The sequence below is a fragment of the Typha angustifolia genome, chromosome 1 (assembly GCF_048772165.1).
Source record: "Typha angustifolia cultivar Huaian chromosome 1, ASM4877216v1, whole genome shotgun sequence".
NCBI classification, from domain to species: Eukaryota; Viridiplantae; Streptophyta; class Magnoliopsida; order Poales; family Typhaceae; genus Typha; species Typha angustifolia.
Window position 1 is genome coordinate 3512484 of NC_133239.1, and position 23670 is coordinate 3536153.

The 23670-nt window shown below is 37.5% G+C and overlaps 4 protein-coding genes and 1 non-coding gene across 6 annotated transcripts; 1 reads left to right on the top strand and 4 right to left on the bottom strand.

Moving 5' to 3' along the window:
- Window positions 1-313: 313 nt before the first annotated feature.
- LOC140777652 (probable anion transporter 6) lies at window positions 314-2957 on the bottom strand. Of its 2 annotated transcripts, none has more exons than XM_073121953.1 (2): window positions 2720-2957; window positions 314-1853 (listed from the first exon to the last, which is right to left on the bottom strand). In XM_073121953.1, the coding sequence occupies exon 2, from the start codon at window positions 1678-1680 to the stop codon at window positions 349-351; it is 1332 nt and encodes a 443-aa protein (XP_072978054.1). In that variant the 5' UTR covers window positions 1681-1853; window positions 2720-2957; the 3' UTR covers window positions 314-348. The 2 variants fall into 2 exon arrangements, with proteins under 2 accessions (XP_072978054.1, XP_072978135.1); XM_073122034.1 differs by lacking the exon at window positions 2720-2957 and adding an exon at window positions 2310-2710.
- Window positions 2958-3248: 291 nt separating this feature from the next.
- Window positions 3249-12240, bottom strand: LOC140777579 (uncharacterized). The gene is made up of 14 exons (XM_073121824.1): window positions 11997-12240; window positions 11452-11603; window positions 10733-10824; window positions 10360-10473; window positions 7979-8309; window positions 7029-7208; window positions 6698-6778; window positions 6102-6320; window positions 5758-5900; window positions 5392-5558; window positions 4939-5156; window positions 4361-4453; window positions 3619-3851; window positions 3249-3528 (listed from the first exon to the last, which is right to left on the bottom strand). The coding sequence occupies exons 1-13, from the start codon at window positions 12205-12207 to the stop codon at window positions 3651-3653; spliced, it is 2202 nt and encodes a 733-aa protein (XP_072977925.1). The 5' UTR covers window positions 12208-12240; the 3' UTR covers window positions 3249-3528; window positions 3619-3650.
- A 735-nt stretch (window positions 12241-12975) lies between these two features.
- LOC140779048 (E3 ubiquitin-protein ligase RGLG3-like) lies at window positions 12976-19094 on the bottom strand. The gene is made up of 12 exons (XM_073124032.1): window positions 18914-19094; window positions 18090-18252; window positions 17755-17839; window positions 17502-17642; window positions 17288-17401; window positions 16158-16255; window positions 16001-16080; window positions 15822-15927; window positions 15119-15246; window positions 14908-15022; window positions 14753-14809; window positions 12976-13583 (listed from the first exon to the last, which is right to left on the bottom strand). The coding sequence occupies exons 2-12, from the start codon at window positions 18207-18209 to the stop codon at window positions 13500-13502; spliced, it is 1128 nt and encodes a 375-aa protein (XP_072980133.1). The 5' UTR covers window positions 18210-18252; window positions 18914-19094; the 3' UTR covers window positions 12976-13499.
- Window positions 19095-21235: 2141 nt separating this feature from the next.
- LOC140779132 (NAC domain-containing protein 48-like) lies at window positions 21236-22965 on the top strand. The gene is made up of 3 exons (XM_073124145.1): window positions 21236-21466; window positions 21559-21836; window positions 22146-22965. Exons 1-3 carry the CDS (start codon window positions 21304-21306, stop codon window positions 22521-22523), a joined length of 819 nt encoding a protein of 272 aa, XP_072980246.1. The 5' UTR covers window positions 21236-21303; the 3' UTR covers window positions 22524-22965.
- A 533-nt stretch (window positions 22966-23498) lies between these two features.
- On the bottom strand, window positions 23499-23571 carry TRNAR-UCU (transfer RNA arginine (anticodon UCU)). Its single transcript has one exon. It is a non-coding gene; the product is annotated as a tRNA-Arg (tRNA).
- Window positions 23572-23670: the final 99 nt, after the last annotated feature.

The window sequence follows — 23670 nt, forward strand, 5'->3', positions numbered from 1 at the left end:
TGGTGAATTTCAATTTATTTACAAATAAAATTGCTCTCATTGATGATGTAATGATTCGTGATCAATATATTTGAGTGACAGAATTATTTAGGAAGGGAATCGATTACATATAAATTATAAACTTGAAATGAACTTGTAATGATTGGATATTGATGAACTTATTTAAGATCTTGAAGGAAAACCCGTACATATCTCTTGAGTGCTATTTCATGTTTGATCATCCAATTCAGTTTGATACAATTGCACTATCAGATATAAAGAATGCGTATACAGAGAGGGAAGAAGATATTATTCACATGAAAGGTGCCGAGACTTTGCCGCATAACAATTAATTGAAAAATCATATAGTTACTCGAAAATTTTTTCTCCTGTTGAAAATATCAAAAAGATGAAAGAACTGAAAATACAGAGGTATCCTGGAACAAAGAATACTGTTTTCCAACTCTCGGAGTTTGACAGATCCATATTAGCAGCCTTTGCAGCCTCCAAAATCTTTCCTGTGAGCCCAACTCCGACGATGCCAGCCAAAGTTCCCGCTGTATTGGAAAACCCCATCACGATTCCTGCATAGTTTGGAGCCACATCCATGTGATTCACAGCAAAGCCTGCTCTTCCTAGTGCCAGAAAACCAAGAGAGACTGAAGAGCAGATTACGGTCCCTGTCGAACTTCTAAACAGGGGAAGTGCCATAAGAGCAAGCGCAGATACAACGAACCCAACAGTGTTTAAAAGCTTACGAGTCTTAGTAACCGATAAGATCCTTCTCGTAATCAAGTAATCAGCCACTACTCCGCCTATATTGGAAAATATAAACATGTTCAGGTAAGGAAGCATCTTAGAAGACCCCATGTCCTGAAGACTTAGCTGAAGGCCTAGTTCAAAATATGTTGGCAGCCAGTTCATAAGCACGTATAACGCGTAATGGAAAGTGAAGTTGTTCACCACTATCGCCCAAACTGGCAAACTGAATATAATCTTTTTCCATGGGATCTTACTGACATATGCAGTACCCTTAGCATTTTGTACTCTCATCTTCTCCTTCAATTTTGACATTGGCAACAAAGGCTCCTCAAAACCAGCAGATGTTGTCTTCTGATAGACAGCACGAGGAGGGTCAGTAGCATATCTGAACCAAAGGATACACCACATTGCACCCAATGCTGCTTCAACCAGGAAAACTGACTGGGGACCCTTGTGCTTGACCAAGCTTGGCAGTAAGAGCATACCACAGGCTGCACCAAGATACATTCCCGAAGTAGTGAGAGATACAGAGCGGGAGCGCTCATGGGGTGGCACCCACTGTGCAAGAACTGTGTGGATAGAGGGAAATATAAAACCCTGTGCCACTCCAACAAATAGGCGGGAGAACACCAAAAGAATCACCTTGTTGGGGTCTAGTGGAACAAAAGCACATATTAGAGACCACAAAACAAATGAAAAAAGAAGAACACGCCTTCCTCCTAGTCGCCGCGCTGCCCATCCACCAGGCAATTGTGAGACAACATATCCATAATAAAATGTAGAAAGTATTAAGCCCTTGCTTGATTGGTTCACACCAGTGGCATCTGCAGCCACTGTATAAGCAATTGAGAAGCCCACCCTCTCAATGTAGCACACGTTTGTACAGATGAATGTTAGTAAAACAATAACATACCGCTTTGGGAACTTTACTGTTGTCATCTTACTTAACTCTCTCCACAAGATAAATGTTTACTTGTATCAACTAGATCCATATCTCCAGATGCTCCATGAAACCTCACTTGCAATTCTCTTATAGCCTATCTCTTTTCATTCCATTTATCAGGATAAAGAGGTGTAAGGTAGCTGACTCCTTCCCTGTAGCCTCTGGGATACTACAAGATTAAATACAATTGACGGTAATTCATGCTCAATTCAATTAAATACCAACAAGATAAAATAAGCTGAGAAAATGTTGCAACAGCCTGCTAGTAGAATCAGAAAGGAACTAAGACCAAGTATTTTATCTAATTAAAGTAGTCAAAGTTAGCTGATTTTACTTCTTTTGGGCAAGTTTATGAAGATTTCATATACTACATAGATGAGCATGCACGGAAGAAGCAGAGATCTGCAAAATATTTAACATTTTCCTTAAAGCAACACACTTGTACAAAAGTACATTTGCATAAATCTGCACCACGCAAGCATCACTTTTAGCATGAAGCTGCTGGATACGAACATCTGACAATCCAAAATCCAAATAAGACGAACAGATCTAGCAGGAATGTCCTACAAGGCTACAATGTTTATATGTGTATCAGCAATCATAGTTTTAGGAATGCAAAAATTACCAAAATTGAGAAGAAGGGAGAGGAAGAGGCGGTGGTGGTTGAGGGCAGGGAGCAAGCGAAGAGGCAAATGGGAGGCGATGGCTGATGTTAGGGTTTGTAAAGTAGTGAAATGGGATTAGGTAGTGGTTTGGTTGTTTATATACAAGTATTTGACAGTCCAACATCCAGATCTAATGCAACACATGGGATTATGACCTAATCGTTGGTTGACAAAGACATTAAGCGGAATCGAAAACCATTCTCACTTTGTCCTGTGTATCAAAAAAGCAAAACTATAGAGATTGAAAGATTCCTAAGCTTCAACAAACGTTTACGACATCGATTCGCCGATTCACGAGAGAAATTAAAAGAAACAAGCTGAAGAAACTGAGTGAACTTAACAGGGAATAGAGGGAGAAAGATCCACTTACACCAATTTCAAACGCGGCCGCTGCCTCTGGATCTCCCAACAAAAGAAAAGAAAGGGTACAAAGAAGCCCTAGCAATCACCGTCACCGGAGATGGCGGTGGCGGTGGCGGTGGCGGTGGCGGTGGCGGTGGCCGTGGCGGCCGGATTTGGTTCGTTGGCTCCGAGGTTTGAGATCCAGATCGACCGGTTTCGGTTCTCGAGATGGAACGAGAAGGGATTAGTAAGTAGTAACGAGTTAACTCGCTGACACTATCGGGTTCCGGTAAGTCAACATCCAAGCAATCATTAGATCCGACCCAAAACGTAAACCTTCGCAGATCCGATATCAAGTTCAAACCCGCATTATCCAGTAGTTATCGGATCCAGAGTTATCCCCACTTGCGGTTGGTGGATACGAGGTTTTGCATGCTACGGGAAGTATTTCCTGGCTTTATTTCTATGCTGGAAAAATATTCCCCATCTTTTGATTGCCAACTTTGATCTATTTAAATTGGTTGCTTATAAAGAATTTGCTAATAGAAAGCCAAATCTAAGTACAAGAAGTGAGTTTAGAATTCCAAGAAAGAAAATGTCTCATTTGTACATTAACCGCGAATTGGCTATATCTCATTGTTCAATATATTACACAAGCACATAGACTAGACTCTCTCTAGTTGATCAATGTATTATGACTACTACCACTTTTAGAGAACAGCACTTCTTTCTTTCTTTTCTGAGGAATAGATGAGAAACAACTTTCATCTGTTCTTTTAAGTAGGATGAAATTTCCCCTTGATTTCAGATATTTGATAACCGAGTGGAACTAGTTTCCTGCAGTAAAATGGAACAAAGAAAATTTAGGAATCTTAAAAACAACACGATGTTACATTACCGTCGAGTGTTACTTTGCAATGAGTCTACCTGCCAGGGCATACTCTCAAAAATGACTCAAACTAGGCAGCCGTCGCCTGCACAACCTTAGCTGACAACGGACCATCTTCGTCAGTGTCAGTTGCAACAGACCTCAGCAACTCCTGCCTTCTTCTCTCGCTCGACTTCCTGCGATTTGTTTCCACCCATATGAGGAGAGCTGTAATGTCAGCGGGGCTCACACCACCAACCCTGCTTGCTTGACCTATTGTTTGTGGTCTCACCTGCACAGAAAGAAGAGAACAGCAGCAAATATTTGGTCAACTGAAGTTATGAAAACATGAAAAAGTTAAAAGATACAACAACCTTCTTGTGGATGAAAATTTCAATTCTGTAAATTATGTAGTGAAGTATGAACACTTGAGCCAAGTCATCGTTGTAAATGATGATCCTTTTCTTCAAGATTATTTTTGGTATAAAAAGGAATTTAAAATGTTGTAGGATTGCTTTTCTTTCATTAACAGTCATCCTAGTATCCTTCAAACTACGAATGTGTTGGTCTGAGTTAACACTTCAAGAATATTAAAACATTTTTTTTAGAAATTGATGTTGTAGAAACACTTCCTTGGACTGCTCTACTCTTGGACATGGAGAAGAGTGAGGAACAATAGATATTAAGAGAAGCTTGCAGTAAAGATGGTCATGGATCTGTTTTCCACAGTTGACTTTTGACAGAAAGACACATGTTATGAATTCTTCTTTTGGACAAAGCTCATTATAACTGATTGCATACCTTGGAAAGTTTCTCGCGTCCTTCAAGTGATAATGTTGTCATTGAATAGTAATCCAAGTCCTCAGGGAGTCTCTTATGTTGCTGATTTACAATCTAAAAAAGGAAAAAGCTAAAACAGGGTTAACCAACAGCTAAAGGAGTCACCAAAAGAACACATGGTACATTTTGTTACAGGCCAATTTACAATGTTTATTGTTGTCGCTAAAGTTATTTATTGGTAACTGCCAAACTAAACAGAACAAGTGGAGCAAGTGATGACATCGATGAAACTTATTACTTAATTTTCTACAGACGTGCTTCCCCCTATCATAGAAGTTAGAAGTCTAACCTACACAGACAGATTGCAATAAACCTCAAGCAGAAATCTAAAGCACGAATACCAGTTACCACAAAAAAACCCAACCTTTAGGTATTCAATCGCATCACAGTGTCTTTTGATATCATGTTGAGGTATGAGCCAACAGTACCCAATACATGCTTGAAATGTGATAATCAAAATTTTGAAAGATGTGGATCAACAAAATTTATCTTCTGAAAGAAATATAATGCTCTTTTTCAACTATTGTATACCACAATACCTGTTGTAGTTGGCTTTGCTGGCGTATGATGAAGCCTTCATACTTGATATCAATCTCCACACATTCTTTCTCACTCCTAGACAAAACACTGTTTCCATAACCATGCTTGTCAAGAAGTTTATACTGTATATGTGGTTTCTTTAGAATGCTTTCCAGTGTGGCGGAATCTCTAACTGGTTGCCCTGATACACTAGTGACCTCAGCAGCAAACTCACCTCCTGCAACATAAACATCAAATCCGTACAACAGTTTATGAGAGCAGGTGATGCAGGGACAATGTTTAAAGGAAGATGGCAAGCCTCCTCAATAATTCAAACATAACATCCTAATAAAGAGATGAGCAATTCTAAATGATCAAATTTATAAGTTAAATAGCTATAGCAAAGATATTGGAGAAAGATTCATGTGAGCATAACATGGAACTACAGCAGCTTAGTAGAGAGTAATGTTAACCTGAAACTCGCACAGACTTCAGCCGTTCTTTTTCCTCCACAATGTGGGCTTGCTTTGATTGGTACAAGTCCCAACGTCTGTCATCTATTAAACCAATCTCCCGTCCTAAAGGAGTTAACCGGCTATCGGCATTGTCAGAGCGAAGAAGTAATCGGTGTTCTGAGCGGCTGAAGAAATATAAGAATCAAAAGTTAAAGACAACAACAATATCCACATAGAAAATCATCAGTTCATGAAAGACATGCACTTTACACATACTGAATTATATGTAAAGATCTCGCCTGTTATAATATACTAACAGTAAAGTTGTTTTATGTTTCTATCAAAAACATGCAAAAGACGAACACAGTAGAAATATGTTGTTACCTTGTTAGCATGCGATAAGGCTCCCTGAGATCCTTTGTGACAAGATCATCAATCAAAGTGCCTATGTAGCTGCTTTCCCTCTCGAGAATAACGACAGGACTCCCACCTGAATGCCTTGCCGCATTAATTCCAGAAATAAGACCCTGATCACACCAAGAAGAAAGACCACAAGAGGCTGAAGGACAAAATACAAACTTGAACATTAACTTATAAAGGTTCAGCAAATCTGTGTATACTTTGCATTCCACGATAAAGTTAGTTAGATGCAATCCAGTCTACTGACTGAGCAATGAGTTTTTTATATCACAATATATGTAAATAAAAGTGAAAACATGATCCAAAACCTGAGCAGCAGCTTCTTCATAGCCTGTGGTTCCATTAATCTGACCGGAGAAAAATAAGCCTTCTAACTTCTTTGTCATAAGTGATCTTGAGCACTGATGGGCAGGCAAGTAGTCATACTCCACAGCATAGGCAGGTCTTAGCATTAAACAATTCTCGAGACCAGGTAATGTTCTTAGGAGTGGTAACTGCAATCTCTCGGGTAAACCAGTTGAAAATCCCTATTGAAGAAGATGGCAAATAAGCTTTGGTTTAACCATCTTTGACACTGTCCTCTGAATTTAAAGAAGCACTATACAAAACAAAGACAAACTAAACTTGTAACAAATTAGCGAAAGTAGGTTTCTATAAATATGTGTAAGAAGTTATTTCATAAACAGCTACTCCATAACCAAGTAAGCAACCATTAAACGCTTTAAAAATGCATGCAACTTATCCTTGCAGACAACAGGGAAGTCAATGGTAGACAAATAAATTCAACATTTTACATAGATGATTCCATAAATAACGATGAGTTTTGGAGATAATGACGACACCATATCACAAATTCACAAGAAATCTCAGAATATAGGGGAACAATAGCTGGGGAAGAAATAACCTGCACATAAAGCTCAGGAACATTTCTGCCCTCTGGTTCGAGAAATATCTGATGTGATTCTTTATCTTGAAATCTTACTATCTGAAATAAAATCATTTTTTCCTTCAGGAAAGTAACCTTTTCAGCTGCAAGAACTTATATCCCAGTTCTAGTTAGCGACATTATAAAATGTTACTAAAGAAATGAAGAATTTTGCTCTTACAGTCTTACATAATGCTTGGCAAAAGAGTCGTTGTGTGTACACCCTCAAACGTTTCCACAAAATATGGCCAGTGAAAAAACCAAAAAAGTACAATTTAGATGTAAAAGAGTCAGAACTGCACAATTATACCTTATCTTCTATTGAAGGGCAGTATCTTGGCCCCTTTGCTTCAACCCAGCCCCCATAAGTTGGTGTTTCATGTAAGTGCTCTCTAATAAGCTGGTGGGTATTCTTTGTAGTACGTGTCAAATAGCAACACATCTGATCTCGTTCTACGTGGAATTCGGGATCAAAACTGAACCAGCTTACCTGTTTCCAGAAGCCACTTACACATGTAACAATGACATTATTGCCTTACAGCATGGCAATACAAAAAAAAAAAAATTAATTGTTCGCCAGTCATTTATGTGTATTATTGTCGACCAACACAAGAAATTACTGCAAAGGAAGAAACAAAAATGCATCGAGATACACTAAAAAAATAAAAAAAGATTCTCTTCCGGGTCTCCAAAGTCGCCAGTAGTATACCATAATATAGAGGCCAGCTTAGAATTAATGAATAGCTGTATGCTGAGAGCTAAAATAGGCACAACTCTATTGGAATTTCCTGCAGACTTGCTTTTGTGACAAAAAAATTCTCCACAATTAACGCATACTAACAAACTTCTAAAACGATTGCAAAGATGTCTTAACATACGATTGGTTTATATCATATGACAGCACCTGCAAACAATATGAGACTACAGCCAAAAGGTCGAGACATCGGATTCCTTTAGCCTTCCTCTAAGGTTTCAAATATCAGTAATGTCCATATGTTGATCTTGGTACATACAAGCAACCCAGTGGGGGAAAAAGTAAGCAAAAAGCAATAGTTCTATCCTCATATGTCCAGGCAGTTAGCATTACATTAAGGAACATCCTGGATTAGATTCGTATTTAAAAGCAGACAGCAAGACCAAAAGACATTTCCATCTGAAGGATATAAAATCGAATTCTGACATCAGTGCAAAATCTACCAATTAATAATTAGTAAACCCAATTTTTGAATTGACAAACCCATCTTAATAAAATCTAGATACCTCTTCATCCCCATATTGGGGTTCCAGACCAGAAAAGTCAACACTTCTGATGTCAACTCGTGCTGGAGTTCCAGTTTTCAATCGGTCAGTTTCAAAGCCAAGATGCTGCAAGTTTTCAGTTAGCCCATGAGAAGCTGACTCCCCTGCTCGTCCTGCAGGCATGGATGCTCTACCAACCCAGATCTTACCACTCATAAATGTTCCTGTTGTGAGTACGACAGAAGGAGCATAGAAGCTCATGCCGAAGAAAGTATGAACACCTTCCACATTGTCATTCTTGCCTATCAAAAGCTCTGTGACCATAGCCTCTCTGATAAAAAGATTTGGTGTGCTGGAAGGATAGCACAGTTAGAAGATACAAAAAGAGAAGTATAAGTCATAACAGCAATGCAGTTATAGTGATGTACATACAGATGTTCATACAGTGTTAAAATCATGTTCTTCCATGGTTAGATGACTTATTTACAATTAACAAACAGAAAAAAGAAATTAAAAAAAAGTTGAATAGTTGATAATCCGCACAAATGTGAATGCATAGATGAAAAAAAAAATCCACCAATATGTACAGTATACATGCAATCTTGATTTGGCTTTTTCTTGCAAGGCCATTCTAATAAATAAGAGATTGTGAAAGACAAGCTTTATAAATTAGAATTAAGTCACTAAATTCAAAAGTATGAATCATGTTACAGAACCGTTATCTTCCTTCCCTACCACAGTCAGCATCTGCTAAATGTTTGACTCTTTACAGTTGGCACTTAAAGCTGTTATTAAGAGGAAAGAAGACTTGGTTCCATATAACCAGTAAATTAGATTAATAGATGTTCTCTTTAACAGCAAAACTCACTAGTTAGGTAATTTTGAGGAAACATCAAGTATTCTCTTGCAAAGGGCCAAACAAGGACAGGCAGAAGATTATTGCTTATTGATGATATTGATACGAAAAATCTGCTGGTACTAAACTAGCTAGAGGATCCTCTTTATGTAATTCTGTAATTTCATGAGAAAAAGGGTTGGTCGTATACAAGAGTACAGATATGTTTAGGAGGCCTATAATCTCGGCTAAACTAAAACTGGTACAGGGAAAAGAAGTTTGGTAATGGTGGGAACTTCAGGCCACCTTAATTCTGAAGCAACGGAATTAAGTCAATCAAGTAACAGAGGGGCCTTATCTCAATAACAGATAATAACTAGAAGTATACCAAAGGGAGCAGCTAATGCACACTACACTTTTTGAAGGTTAGCATCAATGTTATCATCTTCAGCTTGAAAATAATCAAGGTAATATCTATCAGGCACTTCCGACCTAAACACCATTTTTTCCTTACATCTGCAGTTATCTGTAGAAAACATTTTGACCAAAACTGTTGACACATTAAGATGCATGCATGTCTTGGGAGACCTTGAACTCTGCCTGTTCTCCATATTCATCCAAATGCTGATTGAAAGATGCTTTTCCACATCCACACAGTCCTATAACATTTCCCATTCTAGATGAAAGAAATTTTCATTTTCATTTTTATTTTCATTTCCCATTCTAGTAAGCAAGAAGCCCTTACTAGTTGATGGAAATTAGATTTTCATTTTAATTTTTATTTTCGGATGTACTTTTATTTTTAAAAATCTGATTTGATTTTAGAGTGTCTAATTTCGTTAAAACTTCTAAAAGTTTAGAAGATTTGATTGTTAGTTTATTTTATGATAGTTTTGTTAGGATTTGATTAATTTTTTAAGTTAAAAGAGTCCAATTTAGTTATATATTATATTAGGAAAGATCTGAATAAGATCAATTTATGATTTTATGTAATCTCATCATCTCTATATATATAGAGGTGATGTGAATTCCAAAAAAAAAATTGATAAACAATATTTTTGTGCAAAATTTCACATTTATCCCTCTTCCCATTATCCTCTCTTCTTCTATCTAGCCATACTAGTATGAAAATAGTACTTGGAAGCAAATAAAAAAAATTCACAGAGGCCCATCTTTTCTCCTTGGGGATGAATTTAGGCACCTTCTTATCCTTCTCCATATCGGCACGTTTCTTCGTCCCTATGCCACATCACTAGTACATGGCATTGCTATACTACTGCCATGTGATAACTGAAAATCGTTTCTAAAAGGTGCTACAAAATCATCCATATATACAACATGTATACATGTTCTTTTCCTTTCACTTGGGCATTTTCCTTATTTCATTGTTTGTTTAATTGTCAATAAAAATATAGAAAACCTATTACGTGGGGCTTATAATAGAATTGCACAAGAAGGAGCCCCTCCAATTAAGGAAAATAAAGCTAGACAATTGCAAGTAACACATGAATAAACCAATATAAACACAGAAGCAAAGTGAAAAAAGCAACCACTAAAATGTACAGACCTTTCAATGACTTTCTTCATTTCCATTGCATACTCCCTCTTATCAGTTTGAGCTCGCAGTGCTCGGACAGCAGGACCTTTTGAAAGGTTCAACACACGCTTCTGTAAGTAGCATCTGTAGATAAGTTTTAAAAGAAGTCATGTCAATTTTAGCTACGTGTATTAGCTAATCTCAATAACAAATGATATAAACAGAAAAGAGACAGCTAATCCCTAATCCTCACAAGATATTAAAGCATGCTTCCTTACAAGGAGAAAGTAACAACAGAAATCCAGTCAACAATCTCGAGCATTCAAGCAGTGCAAAAAAATCAAGCTATAGAAAATCCTAACACAGCGATACACAAAGCATAAGAGCATTTCCACATTTCTACCTGTCAGCAATTTTCCCTATTTCACCACCAAGGGCATCTACCTCATGCACCAATTGAGATTTTGCAGGTCCACCAACTGCTGGATTGCAAGGCTGTAACATGAAATAAATCAGAGCTAGGAATGAACAAAACATACTACAGCTACAAACATCAAATATACTCGGTTCTCTGGATCATGCAATCACTAGATTAGACGTCTCTCCAGAAAAGAAGAGAGATAGCCTTGGATGTGTGAAAAGAAGAAAATTAGGTATAGTTATTTAGTTAAATATATTGGAAGTATAAAAGAAACTCAAATTGATAATTTCATTTTGAGCTTCTCAATCAAAATATACTCATGGCGAATCTTTGCAGAGAAAGAATCTAAGAGAGAATTATTTAGCCCTTTAGTAACTGCAATATTACTTCATTTTGAGCAGAAAGCATTTAAAAGAAGGATGAAAGACTAAAAAGAAACACCTTATCCTACTCTCCCTGTAATAAGGAAACTCTAACTCAATAATTCTAGAATAAAGATGCATCTTCTTCAAATAATTAAGAAAAAAGCATAGAGGGTATGCAGAGATGCAAAGATGTGCCGTATAACGTAATCAAGGCGTAATTTTAGATCCGCAAACACTTATGGCATTAGCAATCTAGCTATCATGACCAAACACACTTTAGTCAGTAACAAGATATAGCAATTCCATGCGTTACAGTTCAACGTTCAAACTCTATACCTGCCATGCAATACGATCAATATTGAGGGTAAGAAGAAGCGTGCGAGCACCAAGACGAGCAGATGCAAGTGCAGCTTCACAGCCCGCATGCCCTCCTCCAACAACGATGACATCATAGCGCTCTTCGGTTGTTTCCACCCTATCTCTCCAATCTGCGTGGTATAACAAATAAGTCATCATGAACAGGTTCGCAAAATAAATTACTATTAAGTCTCGGTACTTTCCAGATAAAATTATGTGCTTATCTTGTCAACAACGGAGTGTAGTCTTTCAACAATCCTCCCTTTTTAGATACTATCCCGATAAATATAAGAAAATTTGTCCTAGAACACGCGCAATCGTACAAAAAGCTCAAACCTGACCCGCGTAACCATGAACATTGTTCAACAAAGTAAAGTGGGTATTGCTCAAAAACTTCCATAGCGCACGCTTCCATTAAATCTTCCAGACAGCGGCTGCCGCTAACCTCACACTCCCAATCCCAATAACATAGAGAAATAAACCAAGAGAAGAACAAAAGGGAGGGGGAATTGCAAAAGTAACACCTTTTGGAGAGGAAGAAGCGACCGTGGCGAGGGTTCGGCGAGAGCTCCACCTCGACGAGGAGGAGAGACTTCTCCCACGCGAAAGGCGTAGGCTCGAGGTCGAATGCAAGAAGAGAATAGAGGGTGAGGAGGTAAAGAGGAAGGAGAGGCGAGGGCGGAGTTGGGGAAGCGCGACGGTCGTTGCCGCCATGGGCCGAAGGCGAAGCAGCATGGCGATGGTGGAGCTCCAATGGAGGGAGGTGGTCTGATCTCTTATCTTCAATTCTGGACCAAAATAATTGGGCTGGACCAGCCCAACAAATGATCAGGCCCAAGGTTGATCTCCCTGTCTGTCGCAGTGTGAATGTACCATATTACCCTTTCAAAGTAAAGACTTCTTGTTTACTTGAGGAAAAAATCAATTGTGTATTTTGAAATAAAAATATAATAATTATTTTTGATATAATATAAATTGAAGAAAATTTTAAAAAGTATATTTTAATTTTTTATGAAATTTTTGTGAATATCTTTTAATTTGATATAAAGTAATGGGATAGGTTAAATATTAAGTTTATAATTAAGTTAGTGGAGTATTTAATTATTAATATTAGCTTTAGTGAATGTATTGAATCATATCATAACACGTATTGAATAATCTTTATATTTACCTATTAATATATCTTAAATAAATAAGATTATTTACAAATATAATCTATAAATAAATAAATAAAATGTAATATAGATTTTAGTGCATATATTCATATCAAAAATAAAGATTCGGCATGTCGAATATTCAAAAATATTTTAAAATATTCTAAAAAATATATGTTAAGAACATATTAGTAGCACGTAAAATTATGCGGCTCAGTACGGCCCATACTAATGGTGGCACAACATAGCACATGTTTTCGACAGAGGCATCATGGTAAAATTTAGTAAAGATTGCTAAATATGATAGAATTCAGGGATACAATATCCATTTGAAATCCAAACTCATTCTTTCGGTTCAATTTGATCCTTGTAATCTTGTAATAGCGGGGATACCTGCCTTTTATTTTAGGCATGAAAAATCTTCTCTCCAGTCTCAAATGCTACAAAATGGGCATGCTTACAAATTGATATCAGTTTTCATATACATCATAGGGTACAAAATATTCCAAAAGGTACATACCATTATATATTCAGAAAGAAAGGCACTAATTTTCATTTTGTACAACTTTCAGTTGGTAAGCAACAGAAACAGGTGCAATATCTTACAGAAGGCCCTCCTGGATCTACAAACATGGAGCTGCAATCCTGATTAAGAGACTCTTATCGATAAGATGATCCGCAACTTGATGAGTCGTCACTGACAGCATGCTGCCATTCAAAGGAGCTCCACATTGACAAACACAGAAAAGGGTCAGCTACTAAGAGTGCACTTATTATAGTTCTTTGGCATCAAATAAACATGATCTGAGATCCTTTCACACCAGCAGTCTGATAATAATAGCCTGGCTGCAGTCTTTGACAAGCCTGAAAATCTTAAGTGTAGAGCTTCACACGCATAGTTATCGCAGCACGGCATAAAGGGCATGTGGATAATGTGGCACCGCAGTCCTTGCATGTCTTTAAAGTGATAAAGAAAGAAAGAAAGAAAGAAATCCAGTCATGAATGTGCCAGAGTAATTCTATCAAACTTTATACACTAGAAAGATTTAGCATTCTAATAGTAGGATATGATAGCAGCTTTTGTAATTTTTCTAAAAATAATTATCAACAATTCAAATGAGCCCATTTGAGGAGTATTAGAGCATTCTAATGTCCAAGAGGCAAGAGCTGTTTGGTAAGAACACAGTTAAGCTAACTACTATGGGGTAAAATCTGATTCACGTGAAGACATTCATATTTTAAAATTAAGCAAAGCGGCCATAATTAAACAAAGGATAGGAAATATTAAACTAAATAGGATTTTAGTAAATGAGAGATGAAAATAGCCTTATTTGCATTATTCCTAAGAAAAATTGCATTTCGCTCCAAAAAAAATTACTTGTTATGGTTCAAACTTCAAAGCAAACATTTTTCGACCTCTCAAATTGGACCTGCATCAGAAAATACATTTTCTAGATATTCCTATAATGAGCTTTCGCTTAAGCAATCTTCTGAGCTGCAAGTGGTGATCCGGTAACGACACCAAGTGGAAGTCACCACTCACTACAACAAGCATGTGTATCAATAGTATATGAAACATTCCCATAAAAGAAAAATAGCTTAAAAAATTATCAATTTTTGTGAGGTCTTTTTATTTGTATTGTAGGAAAGAGATTAAAAATAAAAAAACAATTTGTCAAGTGAAACATTCACGACAACATTTTCCTGATGTTAAAGAAATAACTGGCTCCTGTGGCACTTAAACATACATAATAGTTCAGAATGTACAAAACAGACATCAGAGTTATCTTTTATTTTATAGTCACACAGCAGCAGTAATTTTTCTAAGATGTACTTATGATATCCCTTTAGTTCTCCTCAACTGAAAAGATTTACTTCTTCATTTTAATGTCAAATAAATCAACTTGTTTGTTTTGAGTCAAATTCATATCAGGATGCAAAACTTGAATAGCTATCCAAATCAAATTTTCTATCTCACATGTCAAATCATGGTGAACAATCGCTTCCTGGAGTCTCTTCAGTGATGTCTCTTATATATAATTATACGCATATCTTTGTCAACAAAAGTGTATTTCTATATAGATACTTAACCTGAAAGTTAGCATATGGGCAGACAAAAAACTTACCAGATGACCGCATCCAAATGCCATGTCCTTTGGGTTTGTCAAACATATGGGGCAGGCCTTGAAATTCACAAAATAAATCAGAAAGAAGTGATAGTAAATTTATGTACACCTGAAGATCAATTTATCGATTGACCTATTGAAGAAATAAAAGATACCTGATCTGTTTGAGCATTGTTGCCAGTTGACCGGGAGCTTCCAGTTGCTGCATTATCATGTTCAGGAACACCACTAGGAGGAGCAAGAATCTTTGACTCACCTACTGTTTCCTTTCTGTGAGATCAATATACGTTACAGGATTTAATTATACAGCATAGTGAAAAACAGAAAACAAGAATTTACTAATGCAGAATTATGCATCATAATTACTTCAGATGACCGAGACTTTGTGTAGCTATATATTGAAAGGGAATTTCCATCAGGGCTGCAAGAGAAAATGCGGCCTCCTTCTTCGACATCGCTATGTTTGATGACATGATTTTTGTGAAGTTTACAAACTGCGGCAGCATAAAGTTCCAATTAGAACTAAAAAATAAATAACACTACAACAATTCATGCAATGATGCAGTTAAGAGTAGAAGAAAAAACTGTTGTATCCAATTCTATCCTCAATTTCTATCCAATTCTATTGTATCCAAACAATCAATTAAAGTAACTACTCTATAAATTTAATAATTTATCGAGTAATCACTTGGACAACCACCCAAATTCTCCAGAAACCAAATTCTCTAGAATCCAAATACTCTATATTCTCATAACACAGTTGCCAAACATGCCCAAAGTGTTAAGTAGGAAGAATTCTTGGGTGGGAGGGAATTCTCGTAACAGATTATTTAATCTCTCACTCCAAAATACCAAGGTGATTACATTAAAGATTTTAGGAAGTGGATCAATATAAGTAGGAACAACGATCAAAGCAGTCAATCAGGTAATTATTTCATATCTTTTTTGCATTTTAAAAGCCTTTTTATTTAAGTGTTACTATCAGCTATAATTTTTATCATGTTATTTGATATTTAATTAATGCTAAAATCCTGGCATGCATGTTACCAGTTAGAAGGCATAAAATTACCTGAAAGTTATCAAATGCTCGCTGAGGAATACGATCATCAAATTGTTGCATCGCATCCCATGGTCCGTCACCCACACCAACCATCACGATTGAAAGAGGAAAATGGCTGAATTAACTAAGATGCTTCAGAACATGGCAGAAAAACATCAATAAAAGTGACATTAATTTTTATGTTTTACCTGGCATAGGCAATTGCTTCTATTGTTGCACGTTCTTGTGGGCTTAGTGCTCCATTAGGAACGTCTGCATTTCTGGTCACCTAAATTCGTTAATGAAGTAACAAACATTCAGATACCGTCAGTTGAGAATAAATCCTGTCGTACATAATTTATTTACCTGTCCATCGGCAACTATAACGAGGACGTGATATTGCCAATTACTTCTTTCAACAACATCTATTGATGCATGAATGAGAGGAGCAAAAGAGGTTGGGCCTTCACATCAGGTAGAACAAAGGATTAATCAAATGACTGAAGTACATGAATAATAAATTGATAAAGTTATACAACTTGTCCGAGAAGGTTCAAGCTAACTAGACAGGTAATTTGCATGTTCTGTACACAAAGTTTTAGCCTGGAAGACTTGTACATCCTATCACATACTCCAACAGTCTAGGATTTATCCTAAACGGACAAGCTCATGAAGCTTCTCATAGAACTATTTAAATCATTTCTGATGAACAAGGAGAAAACCAAAAGTCCAATATAAGTACTACATCAAGTATCAAACTTATGTTGCCTTTTCCAATACTCTCCATTTTTCCTTCTGAAATTCTACTGTTTCCTTTCACTGAGAGTTTTACGTGTTCTTGCACTTCATATACTTATCTTTTGCTTCCTCAGCATTTTCTTGAATCACTTAAATGAATTTCAACTTGTGATTATGCTTTAATAAGGCACCACTGCTAATTGGGTGCAGGAGTTTCTACATGAAAATTCTAAATCTCACTATCAATAAACTGTTTCAAAACTATGGCCATGTTCCTCTGCTGATACAGACAACATTGAACATTGCAAGATTAGACAAAAAGAATTACGCTTGATAATGAATGATTGAGTCAGTCGTATTGTTGCTCTTTTTTTCAAACTTGTCATGCCACAACAGGGACAACCAAATTGTATTGTTTGCATAACGTGAAACAGAGAATACTATTTTTTTTTTACCACAGAATTAATCAAAAACCACTGAGACAAGCAAACACATAATTTCATAGTTAGAAGTAACAATCTATTAAATATTTAATAACATAAGAATTATGGAATTAAGGAATGCACAAGGCATAAACAGAGAGAGAGAGAGAAATAAAGAGATGAATATGTTGAACAAATCTCAAGCAAGGCACTTTGATGAACAAGATATTAATCATTGACTCAATTAAACAGTTTAAAGTGCATGTTGAATGGTTCAAGTTTGAAAAAAGGAAATCCTTTACTATAGAAAACTAGGAATACTGGAACACTTAAAACCTGAAAGGTTCAGATGTGGAACAATCTGTCTGTAACGTGCAAGAGCCTCCTCAAAGCCTCGACAAGGACGGTGATCAGAGTAAAAACTGAAGACAGAATGGTCATGTGTAGATGCTACAACAGAAAAATTATTCTGTCAATTGATTGGAAAGACCTAATGGCATAAGTAAGATTCTGAATAAATTAAAATCAGGGGAAAAGAACATCAGTTTACCATCCCCAAAACCAAAGCATGGTATGAGATTATCTTCATCAAAAGGGGATAATGTACGTCCAATGATAGAAATGGCTTGCTCATATGGGTTGGGTGTGTCACCAATAGCATGGAGAGATCTTCTATTAAAAGAATGCCTACCTACATCCACAGGTCAGAATTTCACTTTAACTGGAATAACTAGCTAATATTTTTATCATACATAAAAGCCAGTAAGGAAGATACCCTTCTTGGGTATAGAAACCCTCATTACCTGTCCATTCATTGCTTTTAGTGAAGTCAATACCAAGAATTAAATTTGAGGACTCAAGTCCAGAATCTCTCAATGCAGCAATAACCTGAAAATGATAGAACAGTTATGCACTAATTGTGAAACTTTTATTACTAAATCAGCTTATCAAGATGCAGCACTTTGGGTTGGCAGTGAAGTGCTGAACATCAGCTGGTGCTGTTTCAAGTTAATTAAGTTGCCACCTTCAAAATATGCAGTGAAGTACTTAACTAATTCCTTAATTCTTAGATCAAACAAATTCAATAGTCATTACTATATCAGATTCACGAAACTAGAGCACAATCATACTTCCTCACCTGATCAACTGAGTCAAAATTATCTGGTATAAATTTTGCCTGTCCCCTATCATGCTGTTTATGGTCCTCCAAGCTCCTAGCTTGATGCCAGTTCTTGTTATGAGATTTTGTGCTCCACATATTGTTGTGGTGAAGCACTTAGAATGAATCGTCTGGAAAGAATCTGCATGTAGAAATAAGAGTTATTGAACTTAGAGAGGCAAAATTGCAGGAAAGAAATATCATTACGACGTTCTGCCGCAAAGCAGATGAAAAACTCACTGATGACAACCATTTTACCCACTGAGTTTATTTTCACTCGGAGGTTTATAAACTCTTGCAGGAATTACTACAAGGCCTTCCCATTTCCAGTTTACGTCGCAATTTCCGCAAATTATGCAGAACGCGTAAAGAGTTAATAATTCAAAACAATTAGAAGTATAATTCATCAAATAACGAGGTCAAAATCCTCTTTCTCCTCTCCATCTAGTACATCAACTCAAACAGAAAATTTAACGCATAGGGTACCTCGGACTCCCTCTTTTTCCTATTTCCAGTAAATTTAATTTGATAAATCGCCAATTCTAACTGTCTTTGGTATTACAGAAGGAAATCAGAGTGAAACGAGAAAAATTATGAAAAGAATTTACTAACGGCGAGCAAAATCAACAGGGATTCCCAATTCATCCACTGTTCTACCACGAAAGAAGAATTAAAACATGGACCAATCATCTAATTACCAAAATTCCCGCAGACGGGGAAGGCAACAAAGAAGTAAATCGAAACCACAGATCGAAGATTGAAGAAGAAACGAGAAGTAGATGCATGAGACGACGCTGGCTCACCCTTCTTCTACGGTGATCTCGTCTCTTGAGCTTTGACCGGACGCCGCCGTTGCCCGTTGGTGCTGCGCACGCAATAGGATGCTTGAACGAGGAAGGAAGGAAGGAAAGGAAGTGTGGAAAAATAACTAAAAGTAACTAAAGCTTATAGAGATTTCTCTATCTTATGAATGCATTAAGTGTAGTTTACATCATATGTTCATAGGTTGGGGCCTTAACCTTGTGCAATATAATAATTAACGTTTTATTTTATGATTTAATTAAGAACGTAGGAGTTAAATTCAAAGAAATATTTAAGGTGTGAAATGATAATGTTTAGTAACTTTATCTACTTGTGAGAGTGCCAGAGCCACTTCAGCTGACAACTGGACGGACCCATGCACGTGGTGGGATTTTGCCTAACCAAACTGACTTCTTTTGACCAAATTAGCCCTGTTCTAAAAGTTTTTTACCAAAATAAACTATCTCTTAAATTTATTATAAAATTAGGTCTAATTTTGTACTGTAGTCGTAACAAAAACGCTAAATTGATCGAAATTTTTTCTCGAAATAAAAATGCTGATCAATTAAGTATTTTTTGATCAATATTTTATATAATTATTCTGGCTAAAATAGCATATGTATTTTGATTGAGATTGTCTTATTTTAAATAATAAATATAAGGTAAATTTATTGAATAAATTTATACTTTTATTATATATTTGTTATCTAAAATTCGGCCAATAAAAATTTAAATGTATTAAAAAATTTATCCAATCCTCTATCATTTTGTCTCTAATAATGATCTTTGAGATTAACATCTCGTTTAATCAAATATGGTGAAAATAATAATAGTTGCACTTTAGCTAAAACCACAAGATAATTAATACTTAAATTAAAAATATACATGAGTTTTGTAAAATTGAATCAAATTATACGAGAGTAAAGTAATTGACCAAAAAAATGTTCAAAAGAATATAATGATTTTTATACAAGTGATAGGAGATTAAATGTATTTAATCCGTTTAATTACATACCACCCTCTTGCAAAACTTTAAAGCATAGTCATGCATACACAATTATATATATATTCTTGTTGGCTAGTCTATCCTATTTCCTTTTTCTCTAAAGGAAAAGTAATAATTATTTTTATTCGAAATACGAGCTTAACAAAGATCAAAACTAATATAATTTTTTTTAAAATATTATACATTAATGTGTTGAATATTTTACACAATCATGTAAAAATAAATTTGTGACATTGATCAAACTTAAATTTAGATATGTTATGCACGACACTCTGCGCTTAATGTGTATATATAAGATGGACAAGGGTCAAAATCTATAAAAGCTAGCTCGTGCTCGATTCAAAAGTTAGTTGGTTAATTCAAGTTTAATATGCAGAACAAGCTCAATATTATATGTAAGCCGAGCTTAATTATAATCGGACTCAATAAAATATGACCACTATATAGATCTTTATATCAGAATCTACAATCTCATAATATTACTATATTAAAACGCTTAAAGTGGGCCCTCTAAAATGTAAGCCTGTTTCCTTCTTAGATTTTGTCGGTCAGCTTATATGATCATGCGTGTTAATTCTATCCATCGTGGAAAGGAGCTTCGAAACACGGCGATTAACTAGTCATTATTAACACAAACCGACTTAGAAGTTGGGAACTTCCACGTCAGAGGTCCCCCACCTAAATTTGGACGTACCGAAATCTTACTTTTTCCTTTTTTTAATTTTTTTTTATTTTTTACTTTTGAAGAATATTCAGGTGGGGTGCGCATATTTATGTCATTGTTCACTCCTTCCTATCCTTTCGCCGATCGCCATCCAACATCCGTGCGAACTTGATCGATTTTTCGATCCACATCCTCCCTGTTATGTACGCGTGTTTCTCTCTTCGACCCCAACGTGTCCGGCTGTCAAACTGCCCAAGACGAGTGGGTTCTCCCCCCCCCCCCCCCCGCCGTGAAGTTGACTCGGGTACTGTCGGCCGACTTACCCACTACGAACACTAGGAACACTAGAAACACGAGAGAGAGAAAATTGGGTGTTATGTTATGTCATTATGATTGGGCATCACACGAAACAGCGTGTACTTCCCGCGCCGTACAAAGCTAGATGGGGTTACGTAAGCAGTGACAGAATCCAGCCCGCGGTGTTACCAGCCACCTGTCTCGCGAGCCGCAGGATCTTCGCCACGTCCAACAGTAGGAAGTCAACCAGCAAGCCTGTGGTCATGAACACGTGCGGTCTTTGGCACTCACGTTCCAGCGTCGACACGTGTCCCCCCCCTCACGCTTTATAAATCGAACGCCTTGCTGCTGGAATCCAAGTTTCAACACTTAGCAAAGTTTAGCGGAGCATTAAAAAGGTTTCAAATAGTTAAAGAGGGAGAGAAATGAGCGGTGGAGATCTGCACCTACCCCCGGGGTTCCGGTTCCATCCGACGGACGAGGAGCTAGTGATCCATTACTTATGCCGGAAATGCGCGACGCTGCCGATATCCGCGCCGATCATCGCCGACGTCGATCTTTACAAGTACGACCCGTGGGACTTGCCAGGTTGGTCATATGATCAGTATTGCTCTTTTTTTTCTTCTCTATTGTTAGTCTTTTTATAAATCGAAAGATTAATATAGTTTTATTATCGACAGCTAAGGCGCTTTATGGGAACAAGGAATGGTACTTCTTCTCTCCGAGAGACAGGAAGTACCCGAATGGATCGAGACCAAACCGGGCCGCCGGATCGGGATATTGGAAGGCGACCGGGGCCGATAAGCCGGTAGGGTCAGGCAAACCGGTGGCGATTAAGAAGGCGTTAGTTTTCTACGCCGGAAAGGCTCCGAGAGGAGAGAAGACTAATTGGATCATGCACGAGTACCGGCTCGCTAACGTGGACCGGTCGGTACGCAAGAAAAACGGCAATCTGCGGGTAAGTTTCTACCTGGCATGATATTACTGGGTGTTGTAGTATCTAAGGATGCGGGGCCCACCAGTTTGGCCTATTTGGCCATCAGTCTCGAAGAGTTTTGTTCCGCTAGGTGTGAAAGGCATCTGATACCGTCAAGCTCAAAATTCGTACTTATCTTGTTTCAAAGCTACAGAATAAGGACAAAAGTCTTTTTTATCGTACGCGGTTTGTTCAAGAGTCATTCATGCATGTTCTAAGCAAAGAATATTACAAATACGCCCTTGGATTGTTTCACTGACGAGTAACACTTTGCCACGTTTCGTCTTGCAGTTGGACGACTGGGTGCTGTGCCGCATCTACAACAAGAAGGGTGTGGTGGAGAAGAACACCGTCGCCGACCGGAAGCTGTCCCGGTTGAACCCGATCCTACCCAAGCCGAAGCCGAAGCAGGAGGAGCTCTCTCACCTGTACTTCGACACGTCGGATTCGCTGCCACGTCTGCACGCCGAGTCCAGCTGCTCCGAGCACGTGCCCAAGGCGGAGCTCACGTGCGAGAGGGAGGTCCAGAGCCAGCCCAAGTGGGGCGGCTGGGACGATACCCTGGGAGTTGCTGCTAATAACGAATTCGCCAATTCCGGGTTCGCGGATCCAGCGTTCGGGGACCCGCTATTCGACGACATCCTGGCGTACCTCGAGAGGCCCTTCTGAGTTCCTGAGTGGTGGGTCCTGCTAACGTGCGCAGGGCCCACATCAACGCCCGGGGTTGAGAGACCGAACACAGTCGAGCCAGCGCCGATGTACGAGAGCCATCGGATCGGATGAGTGGAGTTGATGAGCTGGCAGTGAAACCGTGTGGCGGCGAACCGGGGGGGGGGGGGGGGGGGGGGGGTTGTGCGGCTGGGATTGCTCGTTAGACTTTGGAGTGTAGTTATTATCTTCTTAGATGGAATATTGTGTTACAAAACTAGCACACAAAGTTATAGAATATATTTAGTCTAAGGCAAAAAAAGAAAAAAGAAAAAAATTACTATGAGTTATAAATGAACTATTCCCTGGGTGAAGATCGACGAAGACCTTATTGTCGGGTGTAGTTGCTAGGATAAAATTATTAGCTCTCACGAATGCAAGAAAGCCTTCGGATTTTATGTAATTATTGTGTTTTGGTTGAATGTTCTTTTCTTTTTGGGGGTGTGCTTTTGCATGCTTTACAGCTACTGTAGTAGTATAGTCCGCCACTCTCGTTTGAAACAGAGACAGGATCTCTAAGCTGGTGGATCCACTGTGGCGTGTCGTGTTTATTGTTATTTCTACCTATAAAATCTATTGGTCATCAATGGTATGTGTATAATGTGTGTCTCTTAACCAAATATACCCAGAAATGCTCCTAGAAATTCAGCCTAAATATTATGTATTTAATATAAATATTTATTAATTTTGAGCTAGGTTTTTAAATAGAGTCCACATATTATTGACGATGAATTAATAGTAAGATTAAAAGAGCTCAAATAATATTTTATTATTATATATTTACTGTAGATCTATGATTAAATCATCGGTAATCATGCCTAACATAGAGCAGAATCGAACTTTGAAAAAAATTAGATGACAATATTGTGGAGTTGATCATCTCTCTAGAAAATGCACCCCTGTTCTTTTATAAATTTCAGAAACAAAATAATAAAACACGCCCGGTGGGACTCGAACCCACAATCGCCTGATTAGAAGTCAGACGCCTTATCCATTAGGCCACGGGCGCTTGGTGAAAAATAAATTGCAGCTGCAAATTAAAGACGAGTCGGAGTTTTTGCTTATCCAAGTATCTAACCGTTCCACCTGACACCTGAACCAAAATAAA

Coding starts and splice junctions, on each gene's coding strand:
- LOC140777652 (XM_073121953.1), bottom strand. CDS start 1,680: ATGACAACAGTAAAGTTCCCAAAGCGGTATGTTATTGTTTTACTAACA.
- LOC140777579 (XM_073121824.1), bottom strand. CDS start 12,207: ATGCTGCTTCGCCTTCGGCCCATGGCGGCAACGACCGTCGCGCTTCCC. Junction 11,604..11,996: donor CGCTTCTTCCTCTCCAAAAG/GTGTTACTTTTG, acceptor TATACCACGCAG/ATTGGAGAGATAGGGTGGAA. Junction 8,310..10,359: donor ATGAAGAAAGTCATTGAAAG/GTCTGTACATTT, acceptor CTATCCTTCCAG/CACACCAAATCTTTTTATCA.
- LOC140779132 (XM_073124145.1), top strand. CDS start 21,304: ATGAGCGGTGGAGATCTGCACCTACCCCCGGGGTTCCGGTTCCATCCG. Junction 21,467..21,558: donor CGACCCGTGGGACTTGCCAG/GTTGGTCATATG, acceptor TATTATCGACAG/CTAAGGCGCTTTATGGGAAC. Junction 21,837..22,145: donor AGAAAAACGGCAATCTGCGG/GTAAGTTTCTAC, acceptor TTCGTCTTGCAG/TTGGACGACTGGGTGCTGTG.
- LOC140779048 (XM_073124032.1), bottom strand. CDS start 18,209: ATGTGGAGCACAAAATCTCATAACAAGAACTGGCATCAAGCTAGGAGC. Junction 17,402..17,501: donor ATGCTTTGGTTTTGGGGATG/GTAAACTGATGT, acceptor TTTCTGTTGTAG/CATCTACACATGACCATTCT. Junction 13,584..14,752: donor CATTTGGATGCGGTCATCTG/GTAAGTTTTTTG, acceptor ATCACTTTAAAG/ACATGCAAGGACTGCGGTGC.